Raw genomic sequence first — 24,173 nt, forward strand, 5'->3', positions numbered from 1 at the left:
CCAATGATAGCACCCCCATTGCCGTGTCTTATGTGGAAATGGGGCACCTGGCTGCACCCATGTGGCCAGGCATCCTCTTTCCACAACAGAAGTGGTGACAGGATCCTTCTCACTAGCAGCATTAGTGGAAGGAGGTACAGCATGCATGGAGGCACTTGATCTCCAAGGGTTTGCCACCAAGTTTCAGAGACACAAGACATAACCATGGTATGGGCAAAGGGAACATGAAGCACTACTAAATTTGTCTTCCCTTATAGACTATCGACAGGACCTACAAGTTAAACCTGTCTTGAGGTATTCTGGTCCCAGGTTATTAGGCTATACCAGCAAATAAATTCTACTTGGCCCAGTAGCATATTGGCACCCAAAGATATTAAATACTGGCAATCAAGGGTTTTCACTGAGAGTAAAGGTATTATACATTCACCATAGGCTGTTGCAGTTAACAGGATAACCACTATGTTCTGTACTAGCTGCATCTGGACTAAGAGTAAAGTCCTTATGTAACAAATAATTTTGTTGTTGGAATCATAAGATTTTAGTTTTTTAAAATCACATTTCAAAGATAATCACCCACTGAATGGAACAATCTTTTGTTTCAAGTTTAAAATGAGCCATCTACACTTAAAACCTGTTTGGTCAAATTCTGTAGCAGATTTCTGAGCCTTAATAATTTTTTTAAATCTAAAAATGACTTTTTAAAATATACCAACCTACTTAATGAATTTTTAAATGAAAAAATGCTACAGGAAGATTTTTCTGCCCAAATCCTAGTAAGATGCATTAAAGCTACAGAGAAGCATCCATTCATTTCAATGAAGTTTGTACAGGGGAACTTCCCAATGAATTTACAAAGGTTTCAGCTAATGTCCGAAAGGGAGGCTCTGGCTCATTCAAAAAATCAAGTTCTTCTTCTTCTGACTCACCCGTACAAGAGCTTAGGGAGCCAACTGGTGAGTCTTTTCCTTCATAGGTATATGGCACTACATATTCTCCAACATGTTTACGTTCTTCATCCTGTCCACAAAGAAACACCATCTGCAGAGAATGGAAATTGACATTAGCTGTTTTCTTATCTGCACCTACACTAAGGCCCTAAACAGACAGGCCAAAAGGACCACAGAAAAACCACCGTGGCACCATTTGCACCGGGGCCACCATAACCATGACAACATGTGCCCAGCCCGAATTGGGGCTGCCACCATGGTCCTGAACCAGGCAGCTGAAAAGGAGCTGATTTTTCTGCACCTTTTTGGTCCTGTACTTTTGGTAATATGTGGTTTCGGCACAGTTTCCACCCACATTTGGGGCATGCATCATCTAAGTGCTACACCCCGAACATGGCCAGAAACTGTGTCATTTGGCCCACCTGTTTTGGACCTACATGACATTAAAAATAATCTTCTTAACTCAGTGGTTCCCAACCTTTGTTGGGCCGCGACCCCCACTGTGGGCAAAAGTCCCGCCTGCGACCTCCCTCATTGGTTGGGAGGCCAAGTAGGGGTGGGACTTTCGACCACCTACAAGCCCCAGCAGCCATTGCGGCCAGAAGTCCCGCCCCTACCTGGCCTCCCAACCAATCAGGGAGGCCACCGGCAAAGAAGGGGTGGGACTTCTGGCCACAAAGGCCGCTGGGGCTTGCAGCTCCATCCTTGCCCCCTTCTACCTGTGGGTGGCTGGCACCTGCAGGGAGAAGCAGAGGAGGAGGAAGAGGCCCCGTCCCTTTCCCCTTCTCCTTGCGGGTGCCTTCGAGTTTGCATGTTATTCAAAAGATGTACTAAACTTCATATATATCATACTTTTTAAAATTCTCAAATGTTATAAATAAATAAAAATATTTTTAAAAATACTTAAGAATAAAAATGCAGTTTGCATGTTATTCATTGAAGCTACACACCAGCTCTTGTTCAGTGTATACCTCCCTACACTTTCCTCCTTTGACTGTATCCTCCATAAGTTGTCCTTTCTGAATTGTTTATGTACGTTCTACCATTTCAGGTAACAGATATGGTGTTTTCCATTCAAATAATGGGAGTATTTTGGGAAGTTAGAGCATTTCTCAATAGTCACACCAAAGTTCTGGCCTTTCCATTTGGGGATAATTTTTCTCCCACTCCCAGCCCTTTGTAATTTTTGCACTAGATAACAAGAGCTCTTTTTTCTTTTCTTTTTTCTTTTTTCTTTTTTAAACAAGGCTCTTGGTCTATAATGTCTCACTTGGTAAGCTACCAATATTGGGTTGTATGGGATTTTTTACTGATATGAGGTACTGATTCAGATTGTGACCATCTTTTCTTGTGTCATTTCTGTAGATTGGGATGAGAAAGGACAGCCTACAGCCGTGGTGACAAACCTATGGCATGCATGCAAGAGATGGCATGTGAAGCCATTTTTCAGGACACATGGAGTGCATCTGTTCCTCCTCTTCTGGCCATCCCAGGCATTCGGCTTTCTCTGGACAGGCAGCTGGAGACCCGGGGGGGGGGGGGGGGAGGAACAGATGCATACCAGTTCCTCTTATTCCCCCCTCACCCCCTGAGCCTTCAGCTGTCTCCAGAGAGGCAGCTGAGGGCCCAGGGGGGCAGGTGGAAGAAGCCCTGCCCTGGACGTCCCACCCCCAGAGGGCAGAAGTCCCGGCACTAGGTAACACCTGGTGCTGGAACACTTTTTAGTTTGGGTACTTGGTTCCTAAAATCATCATCATCATCATCATCATCTATATCCCACCCCATTTGCACTCAGGCAATAAGGGTTTGCCATCATTAAAAAAATGGTTTGCCATCACTGGCCTACACACTGTATAATTCCCCCAAGATATACATTTTTGTCTCCCAGGGGTCCCCAAGAACACTAAAAATCACTTTAAAAAATGAAAAAAGTTATTGGTTTTTTTAAAAGATGTCCATGATGCCCTCTAAGGGGAATAGAGGGAGGGATTTTCCTATGTGTTTACCCCTAGGCCTTTTTAAAAAAAACCACACACACAAAGACAGAAATTGAATAGTCCAACACAAAGATAATTTAGTAATGATCACTAGGGGGTGCAGTGGTGCGGAGTGCACCTGGTGACACCACAGTCAGGGGTGTTACCCAGTGGAGTAGTACACCCCGGGGAGAGGCAGCTGGCTGTCATCTGGGTCCTGCCCAGCCATAGCTGCATAGGACTCAGAAGACAGGGGGAGGTGGCTGCCTTCTGGGTCCCACGCGGCCATGGCCACTCAGGACTCAGAAGGCCAGGGGGGCAGGCCAACTGTGGCTCCCACCTTGCTACCGTGTTGTCATTCTAAGCACCATGGCAACAAGTGGGGGAAGTGCCCTTTTGGCCCCATCCCAGAGCCCCACACCCACACCAGGTGACACCCTGGGCGAGGATGCCACTGACTGTATCAAAGGACTAAAGTTGTTATAGGCAAAACCAGAAAGTGAATTAACATCAACAGTTTTAGTGAGCACATACTGATTAAGCTAAATGTTGATCCAGACATAAATTGTGAGTAATCTATATTAGAACACTTACTTCAGCTAAATGAGGATTGGTGAAATTCTGCCATTCTGAACAGATATCTTTACATGAATTCCGTAGGGGCTGTTCAATATGTCGCAAAGATCCTGTTATATGATTTCCTCCCCCTTTGAGTAATTCTGCTGTGGAGCCCCCTTCTCCTTTCACTAGTTCCATGCTTTCCCCCTTCTCATTTTTTTCAAGAACTGTGCTCATGCTCACAGATGTCTTCACAATTTTCACAGGAACTATGTTCAGGTCCTGGAGGGAAAGAAGAAATAATAATAGCCAGATTTTCTGAAAGAAGAAACATTATCAAGAACGTCATATTAACTCAGACTGAGCCCCTACTAAAGACATATCAGCTGACATAGTACACTCAGAGCTTGGGAGTTATTCTTTTGAACTACAGTCCTCAGAATCCCCTAGCCAATATGGCCACCATTCATGCTGGCTGGAAGATTCTGAAAGCTGTACTCCAAAATAACTTTATCAAGATCTGATTCCACCATGAATACCTAGACGATACCAAACCAATTCTACTTCACTGTGCTGAAAGCAGGAGCTCTCTCTCTCCTTCACATCTGCATCTTCCATATTGGGAAAGGGAATATATATACATAGATAAAATAATAATTCCACCTGAAACAGCATCCTTGGATCTCTAATACCACCTGGACATATATCAGCCTCTAGGTTTCACCCGCAACCATCTTACAGTACAGCAGTAGGTTATTGTTCAAAATTCTTTGTCAAGAAGTTGTTCTTTGACAAGTCACATTGGTTGAGTTTGAACTCCAGCAAAATTCATAGCCAGTAGCCATGATGATTCTGGGAGTTTATATCCAAAAAAGTAATATTTCAAAGCATTATCATTTATTTGATTCTTGGTATTGTATTTGGTATGATACTCTCTCACATTCACACACATACAGGCAAGGAGAGTTTTAATTATGAATTCAAATAAAAGTGCACTTTATAATTACTGAAAAATGAGAAAATGTCTATTTCCCTCTTGAAGTAAAGAACTATCATCATTCTTCATTACAGTGTTTCATTCTCTCTTTTCTTTTCTTTTTGTACAGCAAATGCAGCAGTTAGTTTTGAGAAAACTAGACAGGCAAAAGTAGCACTTACCATTACTTCTTCCCCTGGTGCCTCGGTATTTGATACAATTAAGTTTTGAAAAGCTGAATTATCAGAGACTTCATGAGTCATGGGACCTCTTTTACGAAGCCAAAGACCAACTGGTGTGCCCACACCTGCTGCAAGAGAAAATGCACAATACCGAATATTTAGATTTTATTTGTGTGTTTAAAAGGCAGGTTTTACTTAAAGGCATTTAAAAGAAATCTCAATTTATTGAATATTGAAATTAATTGGTATCCATTTTTATAATGCTTTGAAGAAAAAACACATTTAAAAATCTGCATTGACGTAATACTCCTAGGGGAACACCAAGTCTGTATTTCAGGAAGGACAAGATGCTTAACTACAACACATAATTAACAAAATGATATGAGAGGCTGTTTTGAATTTAGAGTATTTTTGCTGAGTGGGGGGGGGGGGGCGTATACAAAGAAAGGCAAAACAAGACATGCATATACTTACCCATCAGTAATAGTGATCCAAATACTGTTGAAACAACACCCCAAGGAACAAAAGCTGTACTATACACTACTTCAGATGGACTACGATCTACAGGGGCATTCAAAGGAGAGAACTGACTTGGGCATTCACTTGGAATGACACAGTCACAATGGTGAATTACTATTTCACTTGTTCCACTTGTACCTCCATTATCATATATTCTAAGGACAATTGTATAATAGCCATAGTCTATATCTTCCACTGCTGAAATCAAAACTGATGCATCTGTAACACAAATAAATGCAAATAAATAAATAAAAGCTGATGCATCTGTAAAACAAATAACTCAAATGATGAATACTTTTTACGTTATTGATGCCACAGTTAAGGATATGATTCTAAGATCAAGATAAACAAAAACTATATGCATACCTTCATTTGATGTTATTGTCCATGTAGAGTCCACAGGCATTTCTATTTCAAAGTGGAAAGGTGTAGTGTGAGGAGGCATATCAGCATCAAAGGCCTTAATTTGCACTGGTGTTTTGTCCTTACACATGATGTAATTTGTTCTGGTAACCACAGGGTAATTGTCATTCTCATCTATCAGTGTTATCACAATTTCTCCAATACCTGTTTGACCACCTAGGAAATCAAAATTTCTCACTGTTCAAAACTGTAACTAGATAGTATACTGGCTTCATCTTATCCATGCATATATATATATATATAGTTATGAAAGTGGTTTTGCTGCCAAAATTATTTAAAATATGAGGAATATTATACCTCTACCTGGCTATCCTCCCTCATAGATTACAAGTGACCGTCAGACATTATGTTTGTCTGTATTGAAGAAACAAAGAAATGGATTCAAAAAGAGAAGTTGGAACCTGGTTAACATATACTGTGTATACTCATGTTATGAGTCTAGAAATTTTAGTCAAATAATTGACCTAAAAAACCTGACTCGACTTATCCATGGGTCAATGTAAGTACTGGGTTTTAACATGATATATAACAAAGGAACCATTCCCCTGGCGAAAGGCAAGCGTGTAATCTGCCCTAGAACCACCATCTCATCTATCCAGTCTTTAGTATGAATTCAAATGGTTATGCCTGCTGGAATTTTGCAAGTTATTTGGCATTGTTTTCCTTGGCTTCATCCTCTGTTACATGCCTCTAAGTTTTACCCTCAACTTATGCACAAGTCATGTCAAAATCCATTATTTTGGCCCCAAAACCTGCCCTCGACTTATACATGAGGTCAACTTATAGTCGAGTATATACGGTATTTGGGGTCCCAACTGAATGGGCTGATGTCCTGATCTACAGGCAATCTTCTGTATGTACTGAGCTCCAGACATGAATTAGGGTGAGTTCATAATGGTTAATTTTTACAAAATTTACATGTAGTCAGCACTGAAGCAACAACAAATGTGGAAGGATTAGGAAAAGTAGAATATCTGCATTTCAGTGTATCTGCTTCCAGTTATGAATCTGCCAAAATCTTAAATACTACTGCTAGATTTATGCTGCAAAATCATTCTCATACTGCAACAGGGGAACTTTGACTATTTAAATGTTTCAAACTACAATTTTGATAATCTTCCATTGGCTATGGCAGCTCATGCTTTTGGGATTGAAATCCAAAAGCTGAAGGCCAAAAGTTTCACCAATCTTGTTCTCATGGGATCAACATTCTTTTAAAGCTTTAGTTTAAGAAGAAAATATACAGCTGAAAGTGTGACACTGTTTGCTGCATAAACAGCAACTCTAAACAGCACTTGGTACTCACCTTGATCAGTAGCAGAAACTGTAACATTGCACTGACTGTCTGTCATGTCTGGTGCATCTCTGTCTAAAATTTTAGTGGTCTTCAGATCTCCTTTGTGGTCAATGATGATCCAATTGCATGGGTCATTTACTATTCTGTAACTGTTAGGTTGAATGTATTAGGATAGATAGGTACCATGAATGCATTCTAATGTATTAAAACTTCATACAGTGGTACCTCGGGATACGACATACCCAGGTTTACGAAATTTTGGGATACGAAAAATCCCATAGGAAATAATTGTTCGGGTTACGAATGTTTACTCGGGTTCGAAAAAAAATTTTGGTGCTTTTTTCGGCTTTTTCGCACGAAAGCGGCTTTTTCCCATTAGCGTATGGCAATTCGGCTTACGAAGGCTTTTCGGGTTACGAAAGCGGCGCGGAACGATTAAATTCGGTAACCCGAGGCACCACTGTAATTGTATCCTGATGTTACCCAAATGCTCTAAAATGAATCAGCCCAAATTATAAAACTGTACCTTATGCTTCCACTATTTCCAGTTTCTGGGTCCCTTGCTTGGTAGTTACCAACCACTGTTCCACTTGGTAAACATTCCTTTATGTACAGAACATTCACAGGGCTCAAATACTGGTCCCTCATCTGGTCCCTAATTCGATCACACAGTGACATACTTGTTGAAATGGCCCTTGCACTTGCTGCTGCAGCATAAGGTGCTTCGTATTCACACAATTTTTAATCTTCTTTCCTTGGTATTCCTAGTCCAGCCCTGGAATATGCATTTCTGTTACAACAAAACACAAGACTTCCGTGCTTATCACTAACCATATACTGTACCTTAAAGCAGGGGACTGATCCCACCTTTGCTTCTTCTTATCACACAACATCTGGCTCTCCCACTGTTATTCTGTGGGTCACGGGAATTGGATTCTTTTCTAATAGATTATTTCCAGCATGAAAAGAATTGAAACTTCCCACTATGGTTTCTGTAAGCTAATGTGTGTAAATGTGATGTTCAGCTTCATTGGGAGAATAACGAATAATGGTAGTATGGTGTGGGTTGGTCTGGGTGTCCCCCCTTAGGGTTCCAAGGAAATCACCAGCAGGGAAGCCTCAGGCTACTTCTGGTGCTTAGGTGCGGAGGATATGACTTCCCAAGAGAATATCTTCCTTGTCTTTTATACTCTCTTCACTTTTGAAACCTTGTTAGTTTTTTTTATTTTTAATGCAAATGGTTTGCTATTATAGTGTAAGACGGTGCAATCTTGATCAGTTATGTTTAGAAATCACTGTTCAGACAGCTTTACTGCACGAGATGTTTTCCAGGATTTCTCCTCTGCTTTCCTGTGGTACCATGCCGTTTTACCACCACAGTGTTATTTTTTTTTAAGTTATTATTTTTTAATACTAAGGCAATAGTGTAATAGCATCGTGTTGTAATGATGTTATTCTGGCTTCATTTAAATAAATTAAGGAAACCAATCATTATCCAGGATGCGGACATACATGTGATGTGAATAGTGTTGTCAGTATTAAGGAACTTCACACTTCAGGGGAAAAGTAGATGCTACCTGTTGAGAGTAATGTCATAAGGATGTAGGGTTGCCATAACCCAGTTGCAACCGGGTTTTTCCCGATTTTGGGCACCTGCCTGGTCACGGCACGGGTGCAGCAAAAAACCGGGAAAAGCCCGGTTGCAGCGGGGTTGCTGGGCAAACCTGGGGCCTCGCTGCCCTCCTCCTCCTCCACGCGCATGGCCGCGTGGGGAGAAGGGAGGGCAGCGGCCTGGGGCGGAGGAGGTGCAGGGAGGTGCCCTCTGCGCAGCCGCGCAACCTCCCCCTCCTGCAGCCCGGCAGCCTCGCACCTTCCTCCGCGGCCTCTGCGGGGGCCAGGAAGGAGAGAGGCCTGCATCGCCGAGGCCTCTCGCTTTCCTCCGCGGCCTCTGCGGGGCCGGGGAAGGAAGGGAGGCCTCGGCGCCACCCGAGCCTCGCGCTTTCCTCCGTGGCCTCTGCGGGGGCCGGGAAGGAAGGGAGGCCTGGCGCTCGCCGAGGCCTGGCCCTTCCTCCGTGGCCTCTGGGGCCGGGGAAGGAGGGAGGCATCGCCGCTGCCCGAAGCCTCGCGCTTTCCTCCGCAGCCTCTGCGGGAAAATGTAGGACAAATTTTCAAATGTGGACACATAGTTCTGTGTCCTACATTTGAAAATTTGTCCTACATTTTTCCGTTTTGGAGGTCCAGAGTTATAGCAACCCTATAAGGATGAGATTTACAGCATCCGCATTCAGCTGTGTTCAAACTAGAAGTGAAACAGTTTCCAATGAACCCAAAATAACTGACTAGTGTGATAAGCTTCATTATGCTTGCTATTATAGTCTTAAAACATTGGTGTAAAACAAACAAGACTTATTCATGTTTATTTTGAAAGTTTGCTGTGTTTATCCTTTCCCTCTCCTCTCTTTTCTTTCTTTCTTTCTTTCTTTCTTTCTTTCTTTCTTTCTTTAGATCGCATAAACTATGAAGATTGAGGAAACTTCCACAAGAGCTTATAATTTATGAATAGGTTGAACTTCACCATTAACTAACTACAAAATGAACAAAATGAATATTGTAGGCCCTTCCCCCAGTTTTGGGGCTCCCCACAGATGGCAAAAAAATGTGGATAATCACACTCCATAATATTCAATGGCAGTGACGTGCGTGGAAGCATCAGCATGTTTGTGTGCATGAGCCACCATTCAATAATATATGCATGGTGATCTGTGACCAGTCAGATCCGTGAATTGTGAGCCCACCAATACGATGGATCCACTGTACATTAATAACTATAGTCTTTCTAAACAGTGATTACCTTTAAAACATCTAAACATCCAACATTTCTCTCTTGATCAACGGTAATGCAAAAACTATTATCTTCATTTCCCTTTATAATAGTGAATGAAGCCAACCATGAAGGTGTCCCAGGTTCATCACTGTCCATCGCAGGGATGCATATTAGTTCTACATTTGCTGTGTTTTCTAACAGGGTCACTTCATACTGAAATAGACAATTTTGCCCCAAGTATTAGTTAATGAACATTTTAGGCATTATTAGAAAAAGAGAAGCAATTTGCCAGTGAAAAATATAAAAGTACATAGAACAAATATAAAGATGCTGACTTGCAACAGATATGAAAATGTGAGCCTACCAGACTTGTTTTATTACAAGAAAGAAATACCTCTTTTTTTCATGTTATGTGTACAATTCATCTTGCTTTACCTATTCATTATCTTTGCAAATAAGCATCTATTTTTGATGTCGTCTTGTTTGTACTTCTGCCCTGCTTGTATTCCACTCTCTATATTTGATAAAGGGGAATCTGACCCATAAAATCTTATGGCACAATTAATGTATTGTTGGACTAGGAGTCTGGAGACCAAAGTTTGAATCCCCACTTAGCTATAGAAACCCACTGGATGATCTTGGGCAGGTCACACGCTCTTAACCTCAAAGGAAGGTAATAGTACACTCCCTCTGAACAAATCTTGCCGAGAAACCCCCATGATAGAGCCACCTTAGAGTCGCCATAAATCTGAAAGAGTGTGAAGGCATACAGCAATATCACCAGACCTCTTGTTATTGTTGCAAAAAATCAGCACAACTGCTCCTCTGTCATATTACAGAGACAGCTAGACAGTGGTTACATATGGATACCAACAACATGTAATAAAACAAAGCAATAAATAAAATACATAAAATAAAATATCTGGCCAATTATATTAATACTCATTTCAGTCAAATAAAGTGAGATAATTTAATGTTGATATAATAAAAATGTGGATTGTTTTATTTTCTCATTTACTTTAACATTTATTATAATTCCATTAATATTATAGAAAATGTTATTTTGCCTGTTCAGAAGGTAATTTAGTTTTTGAAAGCTGTAATAAATTTTAATGGAGACAAACCTACCACAGTTTGTAGTACTTCTGGAACGTTGTCATTTACATCTCCAATCTCAATTAGCACTTTTGCTGTTGTGCACAAGCCAAACTCCTGGCCTCCCATGTCTCTTGCTTCTATTTCTAATAAATATTCAGATGTTGTCTGAAGAAAATTGAGAGAATTATAAAGACATAATTTTCCTCTTAAATTAAAACACTGTGGTTTATTTAAAGTAAAAACAAAGATCCTGGGACAATTCAATTATTCAGATAGTTCTATGTTTACAATACTGGCAAAGACCACATTGCAATATTGGCAGACAACTTGGGGGGGGGAAAAGTTTGGCATTGTTTGAATCTTCCAAATGTAGTTGTGCTTGAATGTACACCTTTAATCATCTAGCTGAAATAATAAGCACATCCTTTTGTTTAAACAGGGGGGGAATGGTTTAGCATCCTTATCCTAAACACCCAATATGTCTTCTTTCTTTCCTCAAAGTTATAATTTACCCCTCTCACTGGCACATTTTGTTGATTTTTTTTAAAAAGAATTATAATTATAGCCTTCTTTTACCTGATTATCTCCCCACTTTATTTAGACTGGGAGACAATAAACACATCTAAGGTGACTGAAAGAGGCTTATCAATGACACCCTAAACTCCAGTCTCCCCAACATCTATCTATTAATTCTCAACAATATAATAAATTTGGCTTCAAATATATTGCAAGTATTTTTAATCTTTCTATTAACATTTCCTCCCTATTTAGTATCCATCATATTTCTCACTACTGTGTCAATTCACAGAGCATATGTATACCAATACATGTTACATGTTAGATGCACAGAAGAGTTACCTCTCTGTCCAGATTTGATGATGCAACAGTAATACATCCTGAATCTGGATGTATGGCAAATGGACCAGGGTTCTGATAACTTTGGAGATGCTGGGACAAAATTCTGTATTTCACTTTGGTATGTAAGGTGTTTGGCTCATCTTTGTCTGTTGCTGTCACTTCTCCAACTATTGTTCCTGCATGTACAAGGCATGAAGTTTAAACTTCCAACTGTCTTTCATAAGAAAGTTTTCCAAATGTTCCTTAAATGTTAAATGCCTAAATCCAAACCTGCTTCAGAATTTATTTTATATAAAGTAAAGGCTATTTAAAATACATCTGTGCAAAAATAAAATTTCTGGACATATGACCAATGACACACACACACACACACAGAGAGAGAATAGGTAGATGATTCTCACAGGTTTTAAAAATTTAATAATATAATCAAATATTTACTTACTGCTTAATCTCAAAAAAGTATCAAAGTTAAAAGTGGTCTCCAGCCATTTATGGTTTTGTAGTTGTTTGGGGTTTGTTTGCTTGTTTGTTTGTTTTATTTTATGTGGATCTATATGGAGTGTGTCATGGGGGTCATAATAGAAAGTCACAGTACCGGCCCCCTGGCCTCCTCAACTGCTGAAGTTGCCCAATCCTGACCCATATATTTCTGTATTCAGATATGTGCACATTTATTTTTACGAGGTTAAACTCCACACCTTCCACTACCTCATTTTGAGAATATTCTAATTAGAAGAGTTTTGAAAATGCATTCCTTGATACATTGGCCAATTTTTAAACAAATTATAGTTAAGTACTAATCCATATACAGTGGTGCCTCGGGATACGAAATGATCGCGTTACGAAATTTCCGGGATACGAAAAAGTCGGATTGGCAAAAACTGTTTCGGGTTACGAAATATTTTTCGGGTTACGAAATTCATTTCGGCGCGAAATTCAAATGCTGCTATAGGCTTTCCAGTGCTAACGGAGTATTTCGGGTTACGAAATTTTCGGGTTACGAAAGGAATGGCGGAACGAATTAATTTCGTAACCCGAGGCACCACTGTATTACAATGGTGTTAATATTTTAATTAGCATTTTATTAATTACTACCAAAATAGCTATTTTAAAAGAGTTAAACTTACCAATTCTACTGTTTTCGAGAACGTGAAAAGTGTAAATATCATGGTCAAACTCTGGAGCATTGTCATTATCATCCTCTATTTTGATGGTATGCACAAGTGGTATTTCTGGCGTGTATCCATCCGGGGTCATTGCATAACAAATCAGCTGTATAAAAGTGAATGAAAGCAACCATTTTATTTGGTAGTTCCTCTGCAGCAGATTTAGGTTTCCATCCTGTTAATGATGGCATAGGTCAATGTTATTTCAGTGTATGTCTCCTTTTAGTTAATGCAGAAGTTAACCTCCTCCCCTCGCCTCTGGCCTGCTGTAAAGTCAGTGTAGCACTTTTCCACAGCCATCCATTTCTTGGTGGAGAGTGGAGGAATTGGCACAACCAGATGCAAAATGGTTACAACGTCTGCTGAGACCTCAAGAGGATCCTAGCAGACTGCGACAGAGGATATAATAATTTTGTGTCTGGTTACAGGAACATAGTCAGATGTTTCTCTGTTCCTCTATTGCTCTTACAGGCATAGAATAGTCATAGGATGGCTGCAGCAACTCTATGGCAGGTCCAGGAGGAGGGACCATGAAAGACCAACTGCAGCATAGTTCCATATGTGGAACTACTAAGCTACATTGGACATACATGATTGTATCCAAAGACTGGGACAAATTGGAGAGGGGTATCAGTTTCCATTTGGGAAGTTTATAGTGCTACTGGATCACTGCTCTTTCACTGAGTGATGCAACCAAATTAGAAAGGTACTTTCCCTACAATAAGGGGCACATGGATTTTTGTGTGCTTAACTTCAATACAATCCATCTACAGTAGTGGTGGAGCATAAGGAAAATGGTAATAGAAGCACAGGAAATAAATGGGGATGGGGATGAATTAAGGATAGCTGCCCAGTAATATGAGGGAACATAATGAGAAGAGCAGCAAATACAATTCCCATTATCCCATAATTCCATGTATACACCAGATCTGTTGAATTACAACTGTCATCATCCCTAGTGGTTCTAGTGAATAGTTGTAATGAATTAATCTGTAATTAACTGTAATAAAATACCCATCCCTGTTCACCCTTGCTTCATAGTACATACTGGCTGCTTTTAACTCAAAATAATGGTTTTCACTCTTCTGATCCTTATAACTGATTAATTAACATAATTGTTTGATAGGATTTTGGTTTTTTTTAAATCACTTTATTGTTGAGATTGTTTTAAGGGGATTTTATTGTATGCCACGCTGAAATCTTTAGATAGATGATAGAATATAAATATTTGTATAAATTAAAAACAGCTGAGGATTTTAAAAAAATTGCCACAGGCAAGATGAATTGCACAGTCATATACTTATTTTTGTAAAATTGTAAAATAGAATAGAATAAAATATTTTTCACAATAGCAAGAGAATAGGAAAAGAAATCCCACCAATACATGCAATTATTTCTCTATCAGTCAATTCAAACAGAAGTTTGAAACCCATACCTGAAATTCTGGGTATTCCTCCCGATCTATTGGACTGGTAACAAAGAGGTTTCCAGTTTCTGCCTCAATGTAGAAATAATGCAGTGGTGGTCTGTCAACACCAGGACCACTTATGGAATATCTAATATTGTACTTTAGGGCCATGTCAGAAGATAACTGTAAATACCAGTGAAAGTCAAACAGAAATAATTGTTAGCACACATTTTATAATTCCTTTTTCCTTCCTGAATTATTCAGAGTCCATTAGGCATTTCATTATGTACAATGGATGCCTTAGAAGGCCAGTTCAAACATAATCCTACAACAAGGTTCAAAAAATGTTCCATGTTTTAGTGGCTTAAGAAAAAAACTGCAAAAACAGATGGCTGTCTATCCTCTGCTTGGATACATAAAGCAAACAAAAGCCCGCTGCCTCCTGAGGTTGTTTGTTTTGCTTTCAAACAGAACTTAGGAAATTTAGTAACTTATTCTCAATGTTGCAGTCTTGATTAAGTTCCCACCTGACATATGGTGTGTGTGTGTGTGTGTGTGTGTGTGTGTGTGTGTGTGTTTAAAATACATTCTTACAGAGATTTGAAAAAGCACTTTGGAGAGATTATAACTCTAAGCGGCTCAGAGCTTCTGAGAGGTGAATCCAAGCTCTGTTCCAGGTGAAAGATGTAACGTTTACATGAGCTTCTTTTTCCAGTGTGAGGTTGGTCATTCTTCATATATCTACTTCTTTTAAATATGAGCAGAGGTAAAATGGCATGCCCAGTTGTAAACTGTTACAACAGTGTTTGCAACAGTGATGTAACAGAGACAACCTCAGCAGTACAAAGGAAGTTACTGGGTGGAGCAGTAATTTACAGATGACAATTATGACTTCCAGGATCATGATCAAGTCATCTCTTCTGATTGCCTTGTAAAAATGAAGAAGCATTGTGTATCTGTGAGTACAGAACTGATTTTTTAAAGGCTGCTTTTGACATTACAGTTTTTATTAATAGGAACACACCTGATAATAACTTGTAAAAAGCATAAAACTCCTCAGTACTATACAATGTCTCTCCCTGAAGCTCTTCCCTAAAAAGATATAGCTTGATAAATGTCCCATTGATTTCATTGGCATTGGCATCATATTGCTTCATAAAGTTTTGTTTGGATTTTCCCCAGTATTTGAATAGTAGGCACAATAACATATATTATTGCATGCAAGAGAAATACAAAGATAATTTGGAAAGTAAAATGAAGAGGAAACTTTAAATATACCTGTTGAATTTGCATTGGATATGGTCCCAGTGAGTTTTCCATTAAAATAGTTGGGACAGGAGCCCATCTTCGTTTAGTTCGGCTAAGAACAGTCTCTCGTACATGTCTTCTCTTATGTCTTGCTGCCTGAAGAACAGAATGGAATAATTTAAATAAATAGCAACAGAAATCATGCAATTTTTGTTGGATATATATTTTGACAGTTGTCTAAGCAGAGCTAACCCAGTTTAGCTTCCAAGATCAGACAGGATCTGGTGCCTTTATAATACTTAGGCATGATATTTTGATAGCTATAGTACCTTATTTTTAAATTCCTCTGTGAATCCCAAAATCCCCTTAAAAATCCCCCAAATCTCATTTTAACAGCTAATTAGACTTTATGACCTCTAGCGTTATTATAATATGCATACTGTGGCGCGTTACAGACGGCCCAGAAGGGGCAGTCTCGCGCCGCTGCTGGTTGCTGCGTCTGGGAACCGCAGCATCCAAACTATGCAGTTCCCAGACGCAGCAAAGAAGGAGCGCGAAAATCACGCTCCTTCCTGGGCCCTGGAAGAGACGCCGCGAGGCGCTAGTCACACACTCGTGGCGTCACTTCCGCCACACGACGTGCGGACGCACCCCCTAACCCTAATACGTAGTCACTACGTATTTTTTGGCAACGGCCGTTCCAGATGGCCGCCGCCATATTTACGTCTTAGGCGCATAGCATCCAGATGTGTCGTGGCGCCTATGACATCGCGAGTGCGCCAGCGGCGCCTCACGGCATCATAGCTGCACCACAGAAAGAAGCTCCATTTTGGAGCTTCTTTTTTGCTCTGTAAGGGAGCTGCACGGTTTGGCTGCAGCGGCTCCCTCATGGAGCAAACAGCGGCGGCTTATAACCCGCCATAGAAAGAGAAGAAAGAAAATGATATCACCCTTTATAGGTTTTCTTCTAGTAGCAAAACCAATATTGGCCACCTAAATGCTTAGATATCTTTATCTGGAATAGTCGATCTATAGAAAATGAACAAATATTTGTAATATAGAAAGATGTATATATGCCAACTAATACACTGTATTTTTCTTTTTAAATCAATAAAATTTATTTTTAAAAAAAGAAATAAACATTATTTGTCCAGTTTCTAATTTTATAAACAAGTCATGTAAATCAAAACAACAGTATTAGAAAAACATGAAGAGAAGACATGAAGAACAAAAGTAGTGGGAAAATATAATAATGTAAACATATATTTACCTTTTCTGGATATGTTAACAAATGTACATGTATTGTTCTTGGCTCATTTTCATCAGTGCCTTTAAAGGATAAGGCAATGATGTTTTCATGGGAAGACAAGGACATTGCATTTGTTGTATACAATGAACCATCATCCAGCACTATAAAATTGGGATTGCTTGAGCTAATAATTCCAGACTGATGAAAACACTGTTTCATGTTTACTGTAAAAGAGAGTAGATTCCATGAGTTAGCTGAAATTGGAGAAGTGACATTTTAAAAGACAACACATTAAATTAAGGTTTCTCAGAGGCTACACAGAACGGCCTGTGGTCAGGGTGAGGGCTGAGCATCCGCACACTCTAAGCCCTAACGTCATTGCCCAGGCACCATTTTGGCATGCTCTCTTCTACACTGCATGCCCCATGATGACACACCTCCGGTGCTGGGGTGGAGAACACACTTCTGCACGCACAACTCCACTTCCATAACTTTGAACTCAATGTAGATGTTATGCCTTGGACAAAAATATCCAACTACTTCTTCACAACCAGATAAGACACCAACAGGATCCCAGCCCATATATACCTCAACTGAGAACAGTTATACATAGTTATCTCCTCTTGTAGTGATTGTACTGGAGAAAGATAGGAAACAGAAGGTCCACAGGACCGAAATTCTAATAGAACAACTCCTATAAACTCCTTCCTTGGTCAGCATTACCTGGGTTAGTTAATTACTTCTCTTATAATTATTCCATAAATAAAAATTCAAAGACTGGCAAAGATGTTGCAAGCCCTGTGATTATCATCATTTTAGCTCTGGGGTGGATAAAGTGTGCACCCCAGGGGATCTGGATGAAAATTTCCCTCTAGAAGGCTTTGGAGCAATTGCACAATTTTTTGCAGGGGGGGGGGCATTTTAGGCTTGAGGAGGACTTTGTAAAAACTAAAAGTGATGTCTGGTGAATTACTGGGTTTTTAAACAAGAGTGTGGGGGGAGGGAGAGGCTCCTGGGCCTAAAATGGCTCAGAGTGGCCAAAAGCCTGGCAAAAATATCCACACACATAACACCTAGAAGACATTGTTGGACATCTGGGGAAATTCCTTTTAGTGGGATGGCTCTCCAAGGTTTCCTAGAGGGATAATTCCCCTCCCAGCCTCCCACACTTGCCCACCCCTGCCTTAACTACTGACATCCTATGAGTATTTTAACTTTGATGATTCAGAATTCAAGTTTTTGTGTCCGTGAACAATTCTGATTTAAAATACAGTTTAACAAAAATATGCTCTCACTATGTTTCTAAGCTTTTTCACAGAAAAAGTGTGATTATTTGATTATTATTGTCAGTAATAAAATTGCTTAACTTCCACCTAAATATAAATGTAAGGTATTATTGGATTTTCTCACCTTTGCCAATAAACATTCCTGCTTCCAATTTATGAGGGGCATTAAAAGTAACTTTCTCACAAGCTTCACAAAATAGACTCAGTACCTATAGAGAATAAATTCCAAAATTTTAAACATATTTAGTTTTAGAAATAACCACATTGTTCTAATTCATGCCTTGTACTGATTGGTTCATTAAAATATATTAATGCACTTGATAAACAAAAGAAATCAGTATCATTGTCTATGGTGTGATTGTTATATTCATCTTTCCAAACCCTTTATCCTTTGCTGACCCCAAATTAGCAAAATTTGTAAAGAGTGGAATCTGAAAGTAAAACTTCCACTGGCTTTAATGTATCTCTAATAGTTTCACACTATATGTAAAAGAAAGGAGAAGAGAAAGAGAAAAATGAAACTTATCAGAACCTTTCAAACTAACTGGTTTATTTGAGAATGACGTTTGGTGGATTACAGTCCTTTTTCTCAGATCAAAAGCTGTCCCATGTTGGGTTCCCTCACTTTAAATATTTCAATGTTATAAAATAAAAAGAATTGTATAAAAGTTATTCTTTTTAAAAAAAAAATTATGTCAAGGAAGTATTAAACAAATCAGTGGCATGATGTACTTTCCTAACTCAGACTTGGAGATGGGCTTGGAAAATGAACTCAGAACTTCAAAAGCTCAAGTCTTGACTCTAGCATGCTCAGAAAGATCTGGAACAAATGGAGTTAATATGCTTTAAGAGAAGTGTACTCCGCTTCTGCTGCTGAATGGACCAGATGCCTTCTGGTCTCGCCACCAAGAGAACGCAGGAGAATTTAATTTAGTCCATTCAGACAGGGCCTTAGTGACATTGCTAAAAAGTACATGTAACTGCTCAGCCATGGAATCTTGGGTGAGTCAAACACTCTCAACCCCAGAAGGTTCACCTGAGGGTTGCAATAAGTCAGAAAAGATTTAAAGACATACAACAGCAACATTAATTCAAACTGAAGAGAAATAAGACTGGAGTCCTAGATTACTGGAAGGAGGTTGAATTAGGAAGAAATGCACTGACAGAGGAGTTCTGTCAACAAGGAGGAAAATTGGTCCATGCACCCCAGAAGGTCCAGTCTGCTCTTCTTTGAGTCCACTTTTTATTGTTTTTCATTACTTTGTTTAATTACAAGGCATTTCATCAAGCTCATCCTAAAGCATAATTAATAAGAGAAAATAAGTTACCATCCATGTGATCCTAGGTTTCCCATACTAAAAAGTATACCTTGCCTCTTTGACCTTGGGCAAGTCACATTCTCTCAGCCTCAGAAGAAGGCCATGGCAAACCACCTCTTGTCAAGAAAACTCTGTGATAGGTTCACTTTGAGGTCACCATAAGTTGAGAACAACTTGAGGGCACACAACAAGAACAAAACTCTGCCCTGAAACATTACACTTCTTATTTTAAATTATTTTAAAATCTGTGCAAATTGAAAATAGCAGTTAGCAGCATTTGATCAAATGAACCAATGAAAGTTATTCATACTAGCAATAAGATGAGGTCAGGAATAAAGAAATTGTAACGGCTTAGATTTCTCCTCTGTTCAAATGTTTTTAACCATTAGTTCATTGAGTCTTCAGGTTGAAGAAATGTGGAGATACAGGTAAATTCTTTTTTAAAAAAAATAAACAAAGTAATCCCCCCATCTGAACAAATCCAATTGTTCTAGCTGTTCCCAGTATAGAGAAGATTGCATTGCACCTGCCTGCCTTATAAGCAAGAAAACTGAGGAACCTCTGAGAAACTAAAAGGAGCAACCCAAGTTCAGCACTAAGACATCGAGGATGATTTTAAAAGACCAGAAAGTCCCAGATTTTGATCCTGTTCTTTCCCATTTTGTTATGGAGATCCATACACATTTTTAGTTATTCTAGAATATCAGCTCCCAGTACAATCAGAGACTGTTTATACCAACTCCCACATGTGTACATTGCTTCTTGCATCATATATTGCATCTCAGTTGTATCTGGGTTTGGGATGTACAGAGGGGGAAATCTATGAAATTAGCAAGGTGAATTTCTCTTCCACTACAACTTGTAAATAGTGCAGCCTTAAAAACAGATAATGTGCTTTTATGTTCAGTTGAGATGCAAGAATCAGCCTGACACTGGCTAATTAATTCATTGCCAATTATCTGAGCTAATGTAAGTGACTGGATTTTCCTGAAATTTCCTAAATACAATGACAGAAGCTGAAGTCTTTCATTCTCATAATTAATCTGACTTATCTGGCATTCCATATCATAAGTTTCTCTCTCTTGCTTGCTTCTTTGTGGCTTGATTCGGCATATTTATTTAATTTGGCACGTATATGATCTTTTTTATGTCATCAAGCCTGTCATCCTTCGTGGGCTGTTCCTCACCTCAATTTGGAAACCAAGGCTGCCCTTTACCTGTTCCCATGTTCAGTTGTTATGTATTTATAGCATATTTTATCTCATTACAATAGATTTTTTAACTCTATTGTAATTTGTTGTATTTTATTGTTGTAACCCGCCCGGATTCTTCATGATTGGGTGGGCTAGAAATAAATCTATTATTATTATTATTATTATTATTATTATTATTAGTTTATTATTTCAATTCACTACTGTAGTGTAACAAAATATACTTTCCAGAATGAGTGCTCAGATCTCAGGGATAATAATATTTTTTCATTCATTCTGAAGAGGGATAATCTACCTTGTTTTAGGCAAAAAAGAAAGAAACAGATACAGAATGCTTATAGTTCAACATAATAGGTACATGGGTACTGAGGAAGTTACATTGAGTTCAGTGAGGCCTTCTCCCAGATAAGCAGTAAAAAAATTGTAACCCTAAACACTTTACATATGTGTCAATTTCAAAATCACTCCTAAACTGTGTACTGAGTTGCTTGATGACAGTACATTAAAGCCTATTTCATATTGGATGGCCCTGTTTTGTGGACATTGTGATTCCACAGTTTTATGCTGTCTCCTACATTTAAAAATGTTTATCTATATTAATTACTTTAAGTTTTTAATAAGACCTCTATTAGAAATAAACAGGATTCTATAGTGGTGGGTTTCTTTTTGTTTTTATATTTTCAAAGCTATTTATATTTCTTAATTATGCATTTAAATAGTTAAATTTGTATTTAACTACATATATTTCACTGTGCTTGATAATAAGACGCAGGTACTGGAAATACTGGAAATACTTCTTGCTTCTAGAAACTTTCATATTCAGCACTGAAAATAGTGAGAGCCAGAGGTATGGTATGTTGCTCAATATGCAGTAGAATATATTTTGAGATATATATATATATATATATATATATATATATATATATATATATATATATATCCCACCCTTCTCCCAGGACTGTGACTCCAAAAAACAAAGAAACAACCAAATCAAACAGCAGATAGAAACTTTCCCAGTTTCTGATCCCATCACACTCTAAGATCACTGTTACCCATGTTCTCTCTTTGAACGAGAATATTGATGCATCCTGATTTTTAAACTACAATTATTTCTTTTCTGGCAACTTGCTATTGCTGTACTGCCCATTCTGTATTTCTTTTCTACTCACCATGAGGTCAAAGAAAAGCAGAAGCCAGATAAATCTTCCCAAGATGATACCTCTATATCTCACTGCAGCTGATAACACCATTTCCATAGTTCCAGAATTCAGACAGCTTCAGGGATTATCAGCCACTGACCTTTCAGGCCTAGTGCTGGTCCTCAAATGACAGTGGATGAAAGGGAAAAAGGATGCCCAGGCCACTAAAGCAACAGCAAAAAATATCTGATGCAAATATCTGATGCAGAAAGCAAATGCAGCTTTCTTCTTCCTTGTCTCTTTTTTGCTTTGACTCACTAAGGTGAAGGGCCTGATTGTTAATTCAGCTCTCCTACTAAATTTGACAGGGCTTGTCCTGAAAAGTACTTGTGGAACGTGCTTTTTCTCATTTCAGTGTTCCTCTCCCCTACTGAAATGCTGGGGGGAAGAAGAAGTTGGACACATTGGGCCCCAAGGCTTGCCCTTCCCTCCCCAGACACTTAGGATGAATTATTTTTGGTTTCACAGAATCCCACCAAACTAGCAATGAGAGGGACCTAGGAATGAGCCTCCAGCTGAGGCCAACCTGTTCTGCTATTCCTATTCAATGCCTCTGCCCCTAGTCATGCCACTTTACTTCTTCCCTACCTCCTTGATTGTCTAGGTTCTTATTAAGTTCTATTAAATGAAACTGAAACAACTCCCAACTATAAAACAGACTCTGCAACTCTCCTTGATCTATTCTTCCTTCTCATCACCTAGGGCTTCCAGATGGCTTTTAGTTTGTGATTGTCAACAGGGATAGCTGCGGAAACTATTCAATCAGATTTTATTAACGCTTCCGTTCATTTTTGCAGAGAGCTTTAATCTGCACTACTGAAAAATTGGTGCAGACTAGACAAACTTTGCATACAGACATCCACCAAACATTTCAGGCCACCACACATTGGTATGGCATGTTGATGCTTGTGATGTTCCTCTTGATGCCATTTTAAGAGCCATATGATTGACCAAGGAGCTGGATCATTAGCACAACTTTTGCATAGGAACAAAATTACACTCATTTGCTTATTTCAGATTAGTTACAGGTTTAGATTAGATTGTAAAATGCTGACCTTCAGTTTGGCATTTTAATCATTATAATCTTGAAGTTTTCAAACTATGGAGATTATTGCACCCAGTAATCCCAGCAGGAGAGATGCAAGATCTAAAAGATGGAAATGGATGTTATCACATTTACCCATGTCTGGGCTGTAGACAGCCTGTATCCACTCAAGCAGCCTGTCTGCAACGCAAACTTCTCCTGTGGCTTTTTCAAGAATGGGAAAATCTCATTCTTGAAAAAGCTGTAGGAGATGTCTGGATTGCAGATGGGTTGCCCAAGTGGATACGGGGTGCCTACAACCCAGACATGGGTAAATGTGATAACATCCATTTCCATCTTTTAGATCTTGCATCTCTCTCACTGGGATTCCTGGGTGCGATAATTTCTTATAAATAGAGGCATATATACTTCAATGAAACAAACAAACAGCTTCATCTATATACTGCTTCATACTGACCTAGCAGTGTCTAATCAGTTTACAGCTGTAAGCTAATTGCCCCCAACAAGCTGGGTACTTATTTTAGCGACCTCGGAAGGATGCAAGCCAGAGGCGAGTTTGAGCCCTGGCTAGTATTGAACTCGCAACCCTATGGTTTTGAGTGAGTGGCTGCAGTACAGGCATTTAACTATTGTGTGCACCAGGGCTCCTGGTGAGAGACACTATGGTGTAGTGGTCTGAGGGGACTACGATTCTGGAGGCAAGGATTTGGTTCCCAGCTCAGCCATAAAACCCACTGGATGACCTTGGGCAACTCAGATGCTCTCAACCTTAGGGAAAGACAATGACAAATCTCCTCTGAACAAATCTTGCCAAGAAAACCCCATGATTGATTCACCTTAGAGTTGCTGTAAGTCAGAAGTGGCTTGAAGGCAACCAACAACAACAAACTTCTAAAGGTCATGAATTACAGTATATGCCAGCCACAAAGAAAGGCTTTTGCAAATGGTGCCTACTTCTGCAATCGGTTCCTCAAAATAGTATATTGCCCAACTCTATATCTATCTGAAGAGGAAAAATAATGCCAGGTGGATAGTGCAGTTATATGGTAAATGCTGAATCAATAGAAGAGTTTTTGATTAGAAGATTTAAAAAGTGATTACTCCTGATCCAGCAAATGGTGTCCAGGTACACATTCAGCATTTCATGCACTGCAAATACAGATGTGCATCTTGTGTTTGCATGCACAGACTGAACTGGCATTGCTAGTTTGTAGGACACCTGCCCAGACAACACTGACCCCCCCCCCCACCCCTTTAGTTGTTTGTTAAATGAGAATAGAGGATTCAAATGTGATCCCAATATTTATTAATGTGATCTTGGGAAATTGCGTGTGTAGTTGCCATCACTTGAAATTTCATAGTTGGTATCTGTATTTGAATACTC

General features: G+C 39.3%; 1 protein-coding gene across 1 annotated transcript; it reads right to left on the minus strand.

Annotated features, from left to right (window-relative positions):
* Positions 1-807: 807 nt before the first annotated feature.
* LOC121929713 (desmocollin-1-like) lies at positions 808-21,795 on the minus strand. The gene is given in 19 exon segments (XM_042465558.1): positions 808-1,038; positions 3,518-3,763; positions 4,640-4,767; positions 5,114-5,377; positions 5,525-5,737; positions 6,888-7,027; positions 7,405-7,494; positions 7,496-7,529; positions 7,532-7,611; positions 7,613-7,653; positions 9,730-9,915; positions 10,831-10,965; positions 11,659-11,834; positions 12,786-12,930; positions 14,260-14,415; positions 15,511-15,636; positions 16,751-16,953; positions 18,140-18,224; positions 21,715-21,795. Coding segments are annotated over 19 exon segments (2,760 nt in total).
* Between the last annotated feature and the right edge of the window lie 2,378 nt (positions 21,796-24,173).

This window comes from Sceloporus undulatus, chromosome 4 (genome assembly GCF_019175285.1).
Source record: "Sceloporus undulatus isolate JIND9_A2432 ecotype Alabama chromosome 4, SceUnd_v1.1, whole genome shotgun sequence".
Taxonomy (NCBI): Eukaryota; Metazoa; Chordata; class Lepidosauria; order Squamata; family Phrynosomatidae; genus Sceloporus; species Sceloporus undulatus.